The sequence below is a fragment of the Orussus abietinus genome, unplaced genomic scaffold, assembly GCF_000612105.2.
Source record: "Orussus abietinus isolate OABI.00-Male unplaced genomic scaffold, Oabi_2.0 scaffold115, whole genome shotgun sequence".
Taxonomy (NCBI): domain Eukaryota; kingdom Metazoa; phylum Arthropoda; class Insecta; order Hymenoptera; family Orussidae; genus Orussus; species Orussus abietinus.
In genome coordinates, this window is record NW_019394739.1 from 236,236 (window position 1) to 251,670 (window position 15,435).

At 44.5% G+C, this 15,435-nt stretch overlaps 1 protein-coding gene across 1 annotated transcript in view; it reads left to right on the forward strand.

Annotated features, from left to right (window-relative positions):
- Nucleotides 1-15,435, forward strand: part of LOC105699984 (SET and MYND domain-containing protein 4) — a 25,155-nt gene continuing 9,720 nt past the window's right edge. The window contains exons 1-6 of the mRNA XM_012425470.2: nt 1-956; nt 2,039-2,183; nt 4,326-4,489; nt 11,746-11,956; nt 13,576-13,697; nt 14,091-14,483. Of these exons, the coding sequence (XP_012280893.1) occupies nt 596-956; nt 2,039-2,183; nt 4,326-4,489; nt 11,746-11,956; nt 13,576-13,697; nt 14,091-14,483 (1,396 nt within the window). The 5' untranslated portion in view covers nt 1-595. The remainder of the gene's footprint in view (nt 957-2,038; nt 2,184-4,325; nt 4,490-11,745; nt 11,957-13,575; nt 13,698-14,090; nt 14,484-15,435) is intronic.

Consider the following 15,435-nt stretch of genomic DNA (forward strand, 5'->3'; position numbering starts at 1 on the left):
CTTGTTAGTGACCGGCGATCTCGCGTTTGTTCCCATCGTTCTCGTTTGCATACAATCTACGAGGGTGTCCGAACTTCCTCGCCGGTGAAATATATCAGCCCCGGAAATAATTCCATTTATTTTTTTCAAACCATCATGATTGCACATTTTGCAATATCCGAGGGAACGGCAATTTTGTACATAGGGTTCATGTCTTGAACCGGGGTGTGTACCTTTACTAGTGATATATGAAGTCTGGTGAAATGTCCCTAGAGCGAGGTGTGAAAAATCGAGTCCTCGTAATTGGAGTCACAATGCCCTTCCTGGATAACACCCACGGTCTGAGTAATGTAGAAGTCGTCTTCAGGGTGTGATTTACGAGTAGGTTTCGCCGAAGTTTCATCCCATAAATCGCGGCTCCGTCATAATCGAGGCGCCTGTGATATCATAATTTGACATAGCTCCTTATCCTCGAGGCTGATCTATAAGAGATTCAGTGGACCAGCGGCGACCGAGAAAAATGACAGAAATTAAGTGAAGGTATTCGCGACAACGGAAGTGCCATTTTACTGAGTTCAACGGAGATTTATCTACTTCACGTAATTTATAAACAATAATGGAGGACTCTGCCGAGTTCTACAGGAGACTGTGCTCCTCCGAGACTCTCTGCTCGGGACGAAAGGGATTTTTTCACGACTTTTGCGAAGTGGTGGTCCAGGAAGTCGGTGAGAAATGGATCGACGAGGTGTTCGCCAAACACGAGACCGACGAAGACAGATTTCGCGGGATTTTCAAGGACCCAAGGTCTCGAAGCGTCCTTGTGGATCCTCTGGAGAGAATCAAGGAGCTGTACCGGGATAAGGATGCTGAAATCTCGAGGAGCAAGAGGCTGGAAGGACTCTTAGCCTCCTCTCTGGGAAATCACGAGAAGGCGCTGCATCTCCTAAGCATGGCAGTCCTTAGAGCGCCAATCACTGGTACGATTAATCCTCGCTAAACTTCATCCTCAAGAAATGCCCAATTCCCTCGTACTCTGAAAATCCTGTACTCAAAGTTTCGCTAAACCGAAGGAAAACATTTCATTGTAACCGAAGAACTAATTCTTCGAATAGTATCAAAGGAATGTTTTGTTAATTGTAAGAGCGCTAATTTTATACAGATAAACTCGAATAAATTAAATGCAACATTTCATATAAATGATCATAATTTATTTTAATTTATTCGAGTCAAGTAATTATTCCTTGAATTAACGAAATATTTCTTTCTCAATGTATATCCGAACGGCGAAAATCTCGAAATTCAATAGTCCGTCCGAACGGAGGACACTGAGAAAAAATATGTATTCTTCTGAATACTATTTAGAAACGTACTATATTTCTTTTTTCTCGCTGGGAATAACAAATAGAGATACTCGAAAAATACCGAACCAGGCCGGTTGAAAATGAGGTTTATGAAAATGTCAGGGAATTAATAACTCGGTGGTGCCTCGAATTCTGCCAGAATATCGCGAGGGATTCGCCCAATAAAGCGGCCTAACTCGATTTCGTCCCACCCGGGATGTGGATTCTATAATTAACCTGCGGTTATGCCGAAGTTACCAGATCGGCAATGAGAATAGTTAAAGTAATCACTCGGGGAATTCGAGCAACGCATCCGCGTCAAGACAATGCGGCGAGATGGAACGACTTCCGGCAAGTCCTGTAAATCAAGCGATTTCACCCCGAATTCCGGGATAAGTCCTTCCGATGCAGGACATGCGCAGCTTAAGGTCGACGATGTACATTAAGGTCGACGTACGCGTTAACGGACGTCATGACGCATCGCTAGAGATGATCGACAAGCACGGGAGTAATCGACTAATCGATAGGGTCTTCCGATTAGAAAGCTGCCTCTGTATACAAAGCTGCGGAGAAGAAAAGAATTCCCAGTCGTAAAAAGAAAATTCACAAGCAATGAACGTGAACACTTGAAAATTGGCCAGCAAAATTTGTGTTGTACTGACAAGACAAAAAAAAACGATTACTTCTTTGTAAGCTATGGAATTATGATTTCATTTCAGGGAAAAACAAATCCGTCGATGGCGGCTACACCTACCCCCTGGCGTTGCTAGCAAGAGCGACGACCTTAATGGACCTTAAGGATCGCGATCTGGCTCTTCAGGATCTCGAATTAGTCGCCGAAGAGGACATCCCGGAAGAGCTGAGGTCAGTGCGCACTCCTGTTTCCCCTAGACCGGCCCATCGGAAAGTAGCCTAAGCGTCGCCGCGATTGGTCGTCCCTCTCGCAGCGGTACCTTCGATTTCGTTAAAACTCAATGAGCATTCCGCCCACGTGGCACTTGGCCGTCTCTCACCTCGAACTTCCGGCGTGCTACCGTACTTCCGCCTTCCGTAAAGCCGGACCCTCCTTGGTTCGATGTAAGTACGAGGTCGAAACCGCCAATGGCACTCGCCGCGCGCTTTTCTATTTCCCCTGGTTTTCCTTTTTCTTTCCCCAAGCAAATGCAGCCTTTCCCTCGGAGGTGCGTGAAGAATAAAACTCCGGCCCCGCGCTTCCGGGCGAAACGTGCCTTCCTCGAATAACAGCAAAGAGACCGAAACCTCTCGGTGCGGATTTTTCTCCACCCTTCCAGGAATTTTCCGCCATTTCCGAATTATCGTTAGAAAAAATATATACGGACAGAGACATGGATTCGCTGCACTGAATACCATTGTCTTTCTCAACAATCAGCCAAGAGATCGAAAACTCCCAGCCCGGATTTTCCTCTTCTCTTCTGAAATAATCGATTCAGCAATAATTTAACAAAGTACAAAGACGTCCGATCGAGTCCGTCTATTCCGCCATTCCCGAATTATCGAGAGGAAAAATGTACAACTTTACTACCGAGGGGGTTTTCATTCGGGAAATCATGGATTTTAGCCACGGAGATCATGTGGAAATCAGCTGGAAATCGTAAACAGAAATCATTGGAAATCGTTGGAAATCATCAAAAGACTGTCGCAATTTTAAGGCCGAACGTCACTTGTCACCGAACTCCATTATTGTCTATCATATGAGATCAAAGGCTCTCAAGAAAAAAAAGAAATCGTTTTCGCTGATTTCCGAGTGAATAGCTCCTCTTTTGCTACACTAAAAAAAAAAAAAAAAAGAACCGCTTATCTCTTCCATTTTGAAAATAATCGGTAGGGACCGTGAATGTAAAAATCAAACAAGGGTGAGGCAACATCGCGTACGATTAGTAATATCGAATAAAAAACATCGAGAGCGACGATATTCCCCCTTGCTGGGTTCGCTGCGCGGTAGATCCGCGTCGAAATGCCCGCGGGCGCGGAATCGTCGCGGTCTCAGCGGGCGCGATTAATCGAGACAGACGGCGACTGACTAAAATCCGCGCTGGAGTCAATTTTCATAAATTTCAAATTCAAATTCCGCCTCTCCGCGGGAATGGCGGCACCCAGTGACGGATCGATCGATCGAGTTAAATTCGATTTATCGCGCCTCTCGCGACACTATGGGCTCCCCGTCGAGTTACTTCCGCACCCCTCGGACCTCTTTGAAAGAACAAACGCCGCTTGCTTACGAACTATCGATCCTTCTTCTTGCGCCCTCGCGATCTCGCGAGCTGATAAGCGCAAATAACGCTGATACGTGCGCAGTCGTCACTCGGCGCTTCCTCTTCTGGCGATGAGATGTGTATGCACCCGATGATTTTCCACGATTTTCTATAATTTTTTTCCGATTTTTTATCATTTTACATCATTTTCTCAACCCCTACCGACTTCGGCTTCACCCACGTTATCAGTGAGTCTGCAAGAATTTCAGCGATTAACGTGATATTAACTTTAATTAATTAATTAAGAACCGAAGATTAAAATCCAACGTTAGGTGGCCAATGGAAATCAGGGAGTTAACTCATACCACGCGTTGAATCCTTGTTCGAAGATCCTATACCAAGTGTTGAAACAATCGAGACTTATCGATTAACCCGAAATTTCGATAATAAATAAATCCCTTTGGAAATAATCACTTTGCAGTGGCACTCGCTCGCACGGTTGTACAATGGGTTGCGCCTTCAATGAGCCTACAAGAATTTCAACGATTAACGTGATATTAACTTTAATTAATTATGAACCGAAGATTAAAATCCAATGTTGAGTACCCAATGGAAATGAGGGAGTTAACTCTAACCACGCGTTAAATCCTTGATCAAGGATCCCATGTAGAGTGTTGTTACAACCGGGACTTATCGATTACCCCGAAATTTCCATAATAAATAATCCCTTTGGGAATAATCACCTTGCAGTGGCGGTTACTCGTTCGACTGTACAATGGGTTGCGACTTCCAGGAGGCAGCTCGGTCGGAAATTGGCAGATTGCAATCGCGAGACCGACGCCAGACTTCCGCAGGGTAGTGCCCCTCACCTGGACGGGAATCCTGGGACCAGGACGAGAGGGTGGCCAGGGGTGGAGGCAGGTGAGGCGACTCGTCGCCGGCACGAAAGGGCGCAGGGTAAGAGCTCTCGTCGGCCTATCGACGACTGCAGGATTCAGGTGCCCGAACTCACCCCCTATCTCGTAATAACCGCAATTTATGTAACGAAGCTCGCGGGTTTTTATTACCCTTGTCTCGAGGAAAATCTCCGACGGGCGCCCCAACTTCGGACACCCAGGGAAATTGTTAAAACCAGCTCGAAAGTTCCTCCTAGGCGGTTAAACTTGCATCGGCAGCCAGTTCGGGCTATCCAGCCAACTTGCGACTCATTTTGTTCCCTCCACTTTGTGCTACTAATTTTCCATTATACAATTCTTTGATAATCTGTAATACTAGGTATTAGAGAAAATGTTGAGCGCAATTCTTCCACCGCTGAAATCGTTCACTGGATAAGAATGCGACTCGCCCTCGCTTGCAGCTTAACTTTCTTTTTCGACTTTGTGCAATTAATTCTTCATTATACAATTCTTTGACAATCTGCAATAATTAAAAAGTATTGGAGAGAATGTTGAGCGGAATTTTTCTACAGCTCAATCCGTTAACTGGATAAGTACGCAAGTTACCCTCGCTCGTGGCTTCTCTTCTTTTCTCGAGTTTTTGCGGTTAATCTTTTCCTTAACAGACTTCTTGGTAATCTGTAATAATTAAGGAAAAATATTAGAATGTTGAGTGGAATTTTTCCACGGTTAAAACCGTTCACAAAATGCAAACGCGACTCACCCTCGCTCAGCTTTAACCGCGTTTTTGCCTCAGATTGTGCACGCCGTCAGCTGTTCCTTCGCAGTCGCAACAGATGCAGAGTGGGCTCCGCGCGTAGATATAATTCTGCATAACTGCAAGCGGAATATCGCGAAAGAACATCGAAGTACACGCCCCGAGGCACCAAGGAGTGGAAGCAAAAATATTACCGAAAATAAAAGCCGAGTCAGAAATGTATTATCGTTGCAGGGAGCGAGACCGTAACTGCGCCTTCTCACTTGTTGAGTGAGCCTCTACAGTTCCCTACCACACATATTCCCCACGCCCGTTATTGTCAGTTTCCGGTTATTTTTTTCCCCTGGCGTATAAGCTGAATCTGGATAAAATTCGTATCAATTTTAATAAAACGAGAGGAAGTAATATCCAATAGAATTCCGCCGCGAATACCTTCCTTTGTATACCTCCCCCTCGCATATACCCCGAGAAAAAAAATATTCATTGAACCAAAGAAATATTTCGTAGACGAAAGAATAATTATTTCACAGGAATAAATTCGAATAAAACGGACTCAACGTTCTTTTCCAAATTGTGACAATTTAATTGAATTTATCCGAGTGAAATTCTTTGGGACCATTCGAAGAAATATACCTTTGGTTCAATGAATTTCTTTCTTTCCCAGTGTAGATTTAAAAAGAGTAATACGCGTGTATTAATCACGTTACGTTACGTTAAAACCGGCGGGAACTTATTCCTCGACCTAATACTTTGGCGCTTTCGCTGTTCGGGTTATCTTCCTTTTTAATGCCACTCTATTCGGGTTATCTTCCTTTTTAATTCCACTCTATTCGGGATATCTTTCTTTTTAATTCCGAACTCTAATTTCAACTTGGCTTCGCTGTCAGATTTTTATGAAGTATCTGGAAGGCGCTCTTGGTCGTGTCCGACCATCGACCCATCGAAGTGAGTCGATCCAGCGGATTCGGTCGACGGACGGACACGGGGTGGTCGCGTGCCGTGTTGCCATTCGTCCGGGCCGCGGCGACGTGACGCGCCGCGCGCGCGGCCGGTCGCCATGGCGACGCGTAGTCGATTTTCCCCGGGACAGCGCTTAATTCGATATTCGTTTAGCATCCGCGCAGCGAATCTATGCAGATACAATGCACCCCGCGACGATGCCAAGGAGGGAAACGAGCGTGTTTACGTTGCGTTTAGCGGGAACGTCGTGGCGGAAGCTCGGAGGAGGTAACTCGATTGGCCGAGCACGAGTCCCGCAGAGCGCCGCGGCGAACCCGGCAACCGCGCCTACCGCGCCACCTACCGCGAGACGCGTGATCGAGCGGCATTTTCGGGTCGGAAGGAACTGAAGAACTTGAATTTTTTTTAAATCCACTCTTTGGAGACTAATCGACGAATTTATACTTGAAATTTAATCGTGCTCAGGGTTTCGCTTCGAATTTTGTACGTTGTACTTTTTTTTTCTTGAGAAATTTAGGAAATTCGTTTGACAGCAACCGCGATCGAGCGGCATTTTCGAGTTGGAAGGAACTGAAGAACTTGAATTTTTATTAAATCCACTCTTTGGAGATTAATCAACGAATTTATACTTGAGATTTAATCGTGCTCAGAGTTCCGCTTCACATTTTGTACGTTTTTTATTTTCGGAAGAGGAATTCAAGCTGTTTTTCTTAATGGCAACCTCGATTGAACGACGTTTCCAAGACGGAAAGAATTGAAGAACCTAAGTCGAGAAACGAATTTATTTTCCATCGTGTTTAATTTTGTTCTTTCCAAGTTTTTACTTCCCACTTTGTACATCGTGCTTTTTCAAGGAATTTGAAGAATCCGTTTGATGGCAACCGTGGTATCTGACAAGGAAGCTTCCCGCTTCTCGAGTCGAACTGCATTTCCGGGTCGGAAGCTCCCACTGGTCGGACGTAGCTCGGAAAAATCCGCTCCTACCTACTTAAGGGATTAATCGACGCTCCTCGATTTTCGTTCACTCTCGTTACCCGGTCTGAAATTTCCCCTCGTCACTCCCCCACTCCACCCATTACCCGAAATTCGATTTACAACCACTTCCGATCTCCAACAAAAATCCACGCTAAAGATCTCTCCAGAATTTTCCATTCTCTCCATAACCTACAAAAAAGTAGGTTATTATCACGGAGCCAAAAAAATTCTTCGAATGACTTTTCGACTAAATGAAGCTGAACTTTTTAATTAACGCTCGGTTTAAGGCTGCGAAAGTTTCCGGCCCTCTTTCCGATAATGCTTCGAAAAAAAACGATAAGAAATCGTGAAAAAGTTTCGGCTGACCCAGTCAACCGGCAATCACGATCAGCGACGCTCAAGGTGATATGAAAAGGTAATTCTAAATATATGAAACGTCAAAATATTGATAAAACATTTCTCTAAACTGGGTGCATCGAATTATTAGAAACTTCGACATGTGATTATGGAGGTCCTAAGGAAAAACGTGGTGCTCATGAAAATTCATTAAAAAAATATATATGTATTCTTGGTTCTAGTCTGGGATAAATAAAAAGAATTTTTTATCCCAAATGAAATTTCACGAGCACCACGTTCTTCCTTAGGGCCCTGATAATCACACGCTGACTTTTCAAACGATTGCATTGAAATGCATGAAAAGTTTAATAAGTATTTCATGTTTTATATATCTAGAATGACCCTCTTATATCACCTTAACCTCACTTGCGATCGCCCAGACTCGCGAAAGGGAACTTCTATTTCGAATATTATACGAGGTCGTTCCCCGCAAATCCGGTGTTCCCCGCATCCCTGGAAATTTCCGTAACGACCGCGTGGAAACCGAGCGCGCTAGTGTCGCACTTAGGAACACCGAGGCGAAACTTCGAGACACCTTAATTCGATTGATTAAGTCGACGGTGGTACGTCACAGACTGCTCGCGCGAGGTTTGCGATCTAACCGAGAGCCGCGAGGGCGCGAAACTGTCTGCGAGCGTCGCGCGCGGTTTCGCCACCACGGTAGCTCCGACTAACAAGGCAGGTATCCCAGGTCGATCTCTCCGAATTGATTTCTTTTGTAATATGTTATAGTAGACTAAAAACTAAGCGACACGTATTTTTTTTTATCCGCCATTAAACACTTTAAGGGGGTGAAACCACCATCCAAAGTAAGGCCTGTGAGGGGTGGCTCACCGCTTATTTTTTTTTTTAATTGAGAAAATTATCTTTTTCATTTCTCGTTATGAGAAAGCTTTTCCAGGTGGATTGGTTAAAAAATATTATGTTCTTGTGGGTGAAGCTGCCAAATCGCCCCTTGACATGCCTTACTTTGTATGGTGGTTTCACCCCCTTAAAGTGTTTAATGGCGGATAAAAAAAATACGTGTCGCTTAGTTTTTAGTCTACTATAACATATTATAAAAGCAAACAAATCGGAGAGATCGACCTGGGATACCTTTCTTGTAAGTATAACGTGTAAATCAATCAATTGGGAAATAAACCCAACGATCGCCGCCGATAAGGCGGGGAAGACCGTGCCTCTATGCAAAATTCGATGCATAAAGCGGTTTCACTCGGCACTTCGTAATTGTCCTATTTGGACGGTCCATTGTCATCGGGTGGCACATAAAGCTGCGCCAGATATTATATCCCGTCTCCTGTACACGTTTCGATATTTCACGGGATCCAGGTCGACAAAACGAGTCATCGAACTCGAACTTGTCGGGATCGAAAACCGCGGTGCAGATCTCTCGATACGGATTGACGAAATTAATTTCGTAGATGGTTCGTTAATTGCGATTAAACGATCGACGTTACGTCGATAATCCATCCATTTTTAATTACGCATGGATCTTTCACGGCTTGCGAATCGCATGGATGATTTTCTCGCGTTATTTAAAGGAAAAGTCATGAATTAACGATGAGTCCCGCGGCGAACAAGATGGCGGACAAGATGGCGGACGGGACGCATTCGGTACACGAATCGAGATATTACGTTTCTGGAAACGCGTGTCTTCTCGATCCAACATTTTATCCGAAAACAGGGCAGATACTTTCGATGCGAGTTTCCTCAAAGCCAGAGTTCCGCCACTCGCTAACGCAGTGAAATTAATTTCGGCGTTTGAAGTATTTCGTCAAAATGGCGTCGCCGGCCATGAAGGGTTCGTCTCCATGACAGTCCTCTCGCGAATGCTTCGAATGCCTCGCGAACTTCCCGATGTGGATCGCCTTAAAAAATTGCGGGACTTTGTCGCAAAAATACCATAACTTCGGTGGCGAGGGGCTTCGAGTTTTATTTAATTACGATTGAGTTGCCCTTTGAATATCCCATTACATAAGAGGAGTCCTTCGGCCTGCATTAAACAGCGCATCGTGCCTCAAAATGTACGCACTGCATGACATGTCAAGCTGACAGGTAGCTAGAGGGTAAAACGAGCCTTCAGCGTCGAACTTGTCGGGCGTAAAAGTTCGCAGGGGATTGACTGCGAATTAAAACCCGCCGGTAGCGAATCGAAAAAAGAAAATCAATGATTACGGTTAAAACGAATTGTAATATTAATTCCGCCGGGATGAAAATCAAGCTCGACCTTTCTCAAAGGGGTAACAAATTCGATTACACCTGCTGACTGGATAATTGCAGTTTCACCGACATATAACGTGTATACACGAATGTAGTAATAATAAAACCCTGAGTCGGGACATGCTAAGGGTCGGCCATTTTGTCGAAATGATTTTCGACGCCGTCTACTCCATGCAAAGATATATGACTTGTTTTGTACACAGGAGTAAGATTTACTTGGAGTAAATATAGAGTAACTATCTCGATACATGCAAGACCAGCACATAGGGCATAAATTCGCGCGTTCCGTTGGCACCGTGCACTGTATATACGTGCACTCGTCATACCCCTCGTACATACCAGTCACCCTCCACCATCGTAGGGTGTAAACGTAGGGGAAGGTTTCAATTTCAGAGTGGTCGGAAGCGAAGTTGAAATTTCCACCGGGCATTAAATGCGGAAAATTAATATCCACCGAGGTCGCGTTAAAAAGGCGAGTAAAGATATTTACAATCCGTCCGACAAAAGGGTACCTAGTCTGCGGAAAGCTTCGGTTCCATGAAATTCAACCAGCCATGTTCTTTGTATTCTCGACACGTGGTGAAGACACTCGACATGGGAGCGTCCTCGAATGCACTCGTTACTCCATCCACCGGGCGAAAAGCCTAGAGATATGTTTTGAATTCCGCCCAGTCGAAAACGAAGTTGAAACTTCCGCTGGGCATTGATATTGCGGAATTAATTCCGCAGCCGGACTCGAATCGCTCTCTCGGCGACTCGCCTGCGGCCATGGTCCCTGGATGTTCCCTCGGCTGGACACCGCGTCGAGGATTTTCAGTGGAAACGCGAAAACTCGAAAATGCGAATATTTGAAAGTGCGAATATTCGAAAATATTAGAAAATGCGAGAACACAGAGAGGATCGGGAAACGCGGCAAACAAGATTTCTTCCTCTTAGCTACCTTTTCTACACCTTATAGCGTTTTCAACTACACGGAGAAACAAAATCTGTTGAACTTACAGAAAAATCTGTAAAACGTACAAATTATATCTTAATCTGACCGACGTCTTAGGTATTCGGCCACTGATACTTTTACCTTAACCTAAATAATCTTGACCTGTACCACGCGATCTTGACCTACCCCACACATTCTAACTTTACCCTATCTACGTGATGTCAGTTTGAAATCAAAACAAAAGGGACGCGTTCAGAGGGTGAAACAGGGCGAATGTAGACAACAGAGGTGAGAAATCCCAGATTTAATTCGATCATTCACTTCGGTTTTGCATTTGACTCCGTGATGCGACAAAGGAACGCGGAGGTCGGCGATCTTTCCATTCGAGGTCGGTAGAACCCCCTCACCTGGTCTCTACAGACTGTAGAATCTACAGACTCGAGATAGGGTCGTACTCCATCAACGTATCAATTAATCGACCCCCAGGATCCTGTCTTTTCCCTCCCGGTTCAACATCCCCCAGAGACATTTCTAGAAACGAGTACTCCAGGTAAACAATCCCCGACGAGAATGACCACTCCAAGTTTACCTTTTCATCTCTCCCTCTCTTCTTACATTGAAGGGGATATGAAAGTGGCATCGGAGAGGTCATTCTTTCGTTCATGAAACTTCTCCGAACTGGATGTACGGAGTCGTTTCAAACATGAAAAGGAAGGCCGGGACACCCATGAAATATTTTTATACAAAATTTAACTAAATGTCTGTAAAGAAATTTTACAAAAAATCGAAATATCGTGGGTGTCGGGACCTTCCTCATAGTCTCTGTATTCACGTTGTAAAGTCTAAAAAGATTCGGTACACCGGGTTCGGAGGAAAGTTTCAGAAAGGAGACCTCTTTAACGCCACTTTCGTATCACCTTAATACATCACTTCGATTAACCACCTGATCACATAATGCCATTGCAATCCGAGGGGGATAAGTGCGCTCGCGGCGAATGCAGCTCGATCGATTGGCCCTCCGTCCACAGGGAGACCCAACTCCTGGGGAGATTAATCGTAATAAATAATTCTTAAGGGAGGACGATACCGCCTTTGAAGGGGGGTGCCAATCCGACGCTTTCTGGATCATCCAGACTCGTCGAGGTGAGGGAAACTCCTGGAGCTGGGAGGCACGCTGTCGCCGCAGAAGAGATCCACCCTGGGGACACCCTGGCAACCGAGCCACCCCTGGCGGCTTGTCTCCTGCCCGATTTTTACGGCACTCACTGTCAACACTGTTTCTCCAGGTAAGCTCCCCTCTGGCAAAAAGGTGGAGGGAGTTCAACCACGGGAGATCAAGCCATCTCCGAATTGGAACCGACGACATGTCTCTGATCCAAGTAAAGCTAGACGGGAAAGCTCGGTACGTCGAATTTAATTCCTCGCGTTTTTCTTTACACTTTTGGACGAACAATTCGTGTCTCGCGGTTTTAAACGTTTAAGGTAGGACGAAAATGGGATAGGACCCGGGTCAATCATTTTTTGTCAACTTTTCGCCAAATTGGGTGCGTCGAATAATCTAAAACTCTTAACACGTGATTATGGAGGTTCTAACGAAGGTCCTGAGACTCGCGAAATTTAATTGTTTAAAAGAAAACATTTTCTACTCATCCCGGACAAGAACGAAGAAAAGAAGTTCTTTGTAGAAAAATGAAATTTCGCGAGTTTCAAGGCTTTCATTAAAACCTCCATAATCGCGTGTTAAAGTTTCAAATTATTCCGTGCACTTGGTTTGAAGAAAAGTTTTATAAATACTTTGACTTTTTGGTATATATAGTAGAATCCTTTCATAACTCCTTAAGGACATATTTCTGAATTCGACGTCTCACGGATAATCGTTCAAGTCTGAAAAGTCTCAGAAGGCACCTCGGCGGAGGCGATCTTATCACGGGTAAAGCAGTTAAAACTGGTAGAATGAGTTAAACGGTCCGAAGGGAGGTGTAAATAAAATCTCGAGTTCCCTGTAACGCGGCATGAATCTCCCGAATTATGCTATTACTCAAACCGGTATAGCGTGAAAAATATCGACGACGAAAGCGGAACTTCGGGCCGTTCTCGACGCCGGCTTCTCCCCAGGTGGATTCCTCCGCTTCAGGTGCGAGAGAAGGTAATGAGAACGTGAGCTGAATTTCATCGCGTGTCGGCAATTACGTGCAAGTCACGTGTGCAATCTTAATACCCGCTGGTGGAAATCAATGCCGAAGACGACGAACGTCAGGAGAAGCTTTGAGCTCCGTCAAAGATCTGCGCGGCGACCGCCGCCATCTTGAATCTATTAGAAATTGAAGAATAAAAATTCATAAAGCGTTTCACAGCGATGCATTCGTTGCCTAAGCGCGATTTATATCCTGTTATAATATTCTAGCTTGATTTTGAAAATAAAAAGCCTTGAAATTCCGTCGAGTATTTACATAGCCGAGAAACTACCTCGAGTATCGAAAGTGAAGTCGGAAGGAACGCGGCTCGCTTCTCGCTCGAAAAGTTCGTGAAAAGTTTGCGAATAGTTGCGCACTCGAAGGACCTGTAAGAAAGTATGGCAGTTCTATGTTCGGGGGGAAAAAAAGGATCAAGGCACTCTTAAACGTTGACAGACTTACCTGAGTGGACTTTATCTACTTCGAAGTTGGTCAGACTCCCCTAACTAAAATTAGGATAAATTCAAGACTGCTGATAACGGCGTCGAAACCGGCATCGATACTGCAACTACCCTCCACTTTTTCACGGAAATCCATTGTTGGTGGTCGTGACCATTGTTAATTTAACTTTAGCCACCGCGTCCCAACTTCGACCAAGACATCTCGTCGCGTTTCAGTTCGAAATCTTATTTCGAATTGGGATGGTCGAGGTAACTTTTGCTTCGTTTCAGGTTAAGAGCTCCCCTGGGCTGTCCAGAGTGCAGCAGCGTGGCCTTCTGCGGGGAGAAATGCAGGAAAACTGCACTTGAGAGTTACCACAAGTACGAGTGCAAAATCATAGCGCTGTTAATAGGTAATCAATAAACACATTTCATTTTATGCATTTAGGATTTATAACAAAAAATTGTATTTTTAAAAGAATCGTTCCATCGAGGGCATTTCTTTCAAGCCAGTGCTTATCAAGGGCCTCCCATAAAATCACGGGTGCATCTATCACGTTTTTCATCGCGACTAGTGGAAGAGAGAAAAGTGCTCGATGCTCGGAAACTTCTCAAACGATGATCGACGAGAGTTGAATTGAACGTCGGTTTGAAGGAGGAATGCGCATTACCGTTTTCACTCCTGCCTCGCAAAGAGCGGAGAATCGAAACGCGGCTGCCTGAATTTAATCCGATGCCAATAAATAAGACAAAACAGATTCGTTCCAATAAGATAAAGACAGAGAATTAAGTTTTGCCATTTTAAGGATCAGGGATCAGTGTCCTGAGCATGGTGGCTCTTCGCATGGTGACGCAAACAGGGCCGAAGAAGTGCCTGAAGATGCATCGGAAGATCCTCTCGAAGGAGCCGAAATCTGACCCTCTGGTGGCAGAATCTTCTTCGGAACCGAAGCTCAGTAAGTCGGCAAGGCGCCGATTGCGGAAGAAGAAGCTGAAGGAGTCCGAGACACCGACAATGGACCATCTTCCGGAAGAGGACGAACACCTCACTAAGGACGTGGACATCAGAGCGTACGATCTCGTAACACTGTCGAGACAAAGATCGCCGAAGGATTTCCTTCAACGAACCGTAATGGCCGCTTTCCTGACGAGATGCTTGCAAAAGGTCGGATTTCTTGAGAGCCCTTCAACCCCCTTCGGTGAGTTTGCCGGGAAACAATCGTCAAAATAATTCACAGTCTTAAGGTGAAGTGAAACACGTCGAGGAACTTGATCGACGTTGATAAAGAAGATTTTTCTAAATGCCTACGTTGCCGACGTTCGTTTTTATATTGACAGCTGTGTCGAATTATATTGGATATTGTACCAAATGACATGCTCCACCTGTCGTTTTCGTACAATAATTATCAAGAAATCGAAGTAAAACTCCAGAAATCCTCTAGATTCATACATTCTGGGGCCATAATTGACTGCAGAGGGTCCCCCTGCGCCATCTGTGATTTCCAGGTCAATTAAATTTTTACTCCGAGACCTCGTATTCCCATCGTTATAGCATAGAAGCGCATACAACACTTTTTTTGCCTTTATCCTGTTCAAATGCGAGTTTATCGACTACCAGAGTGTTCTAAATTGTCGTAATATTATCCTGACCCTTTCGTTTCTCATATCAGAGCCTTCGATAATTGTATATTGATCGAAATATGAGAGTTCGACGCCATTTTAGTTCTGGTTTGGGCTGAGTTAAAAAATTAAAAAAAAAATCCAAATTTTAAATGTGTCAGGACAATTCTTAGATGATCAGGAGTGATGTGTCAAAGTTTCGGACAGTTTGGTTTAATACCCTTAAAAAAAAGTGTTATATTCGAATCGACTGATTTGAAGGATGTTTCACTTCACCTTAATAGAAAGACAAAAAACGATTTGACTTACGTCAACAAAAGCTCTTACTGAGAAATACCGACATTTTCTTTTTACTCTATGATTACATCCACGTGCGATACGATCGCAATTATTTTTGCTGATACAGCACGGTTGTCCTTACAGTAGAAGAAAAACATTAGCAATACCATCCAGTGCCAAGAAGGCAAGTGCTTTATTTATTTATTTTTTTTTTCTGTACGCTGGGACAAAATTCGATCCCCAAATTTTCTC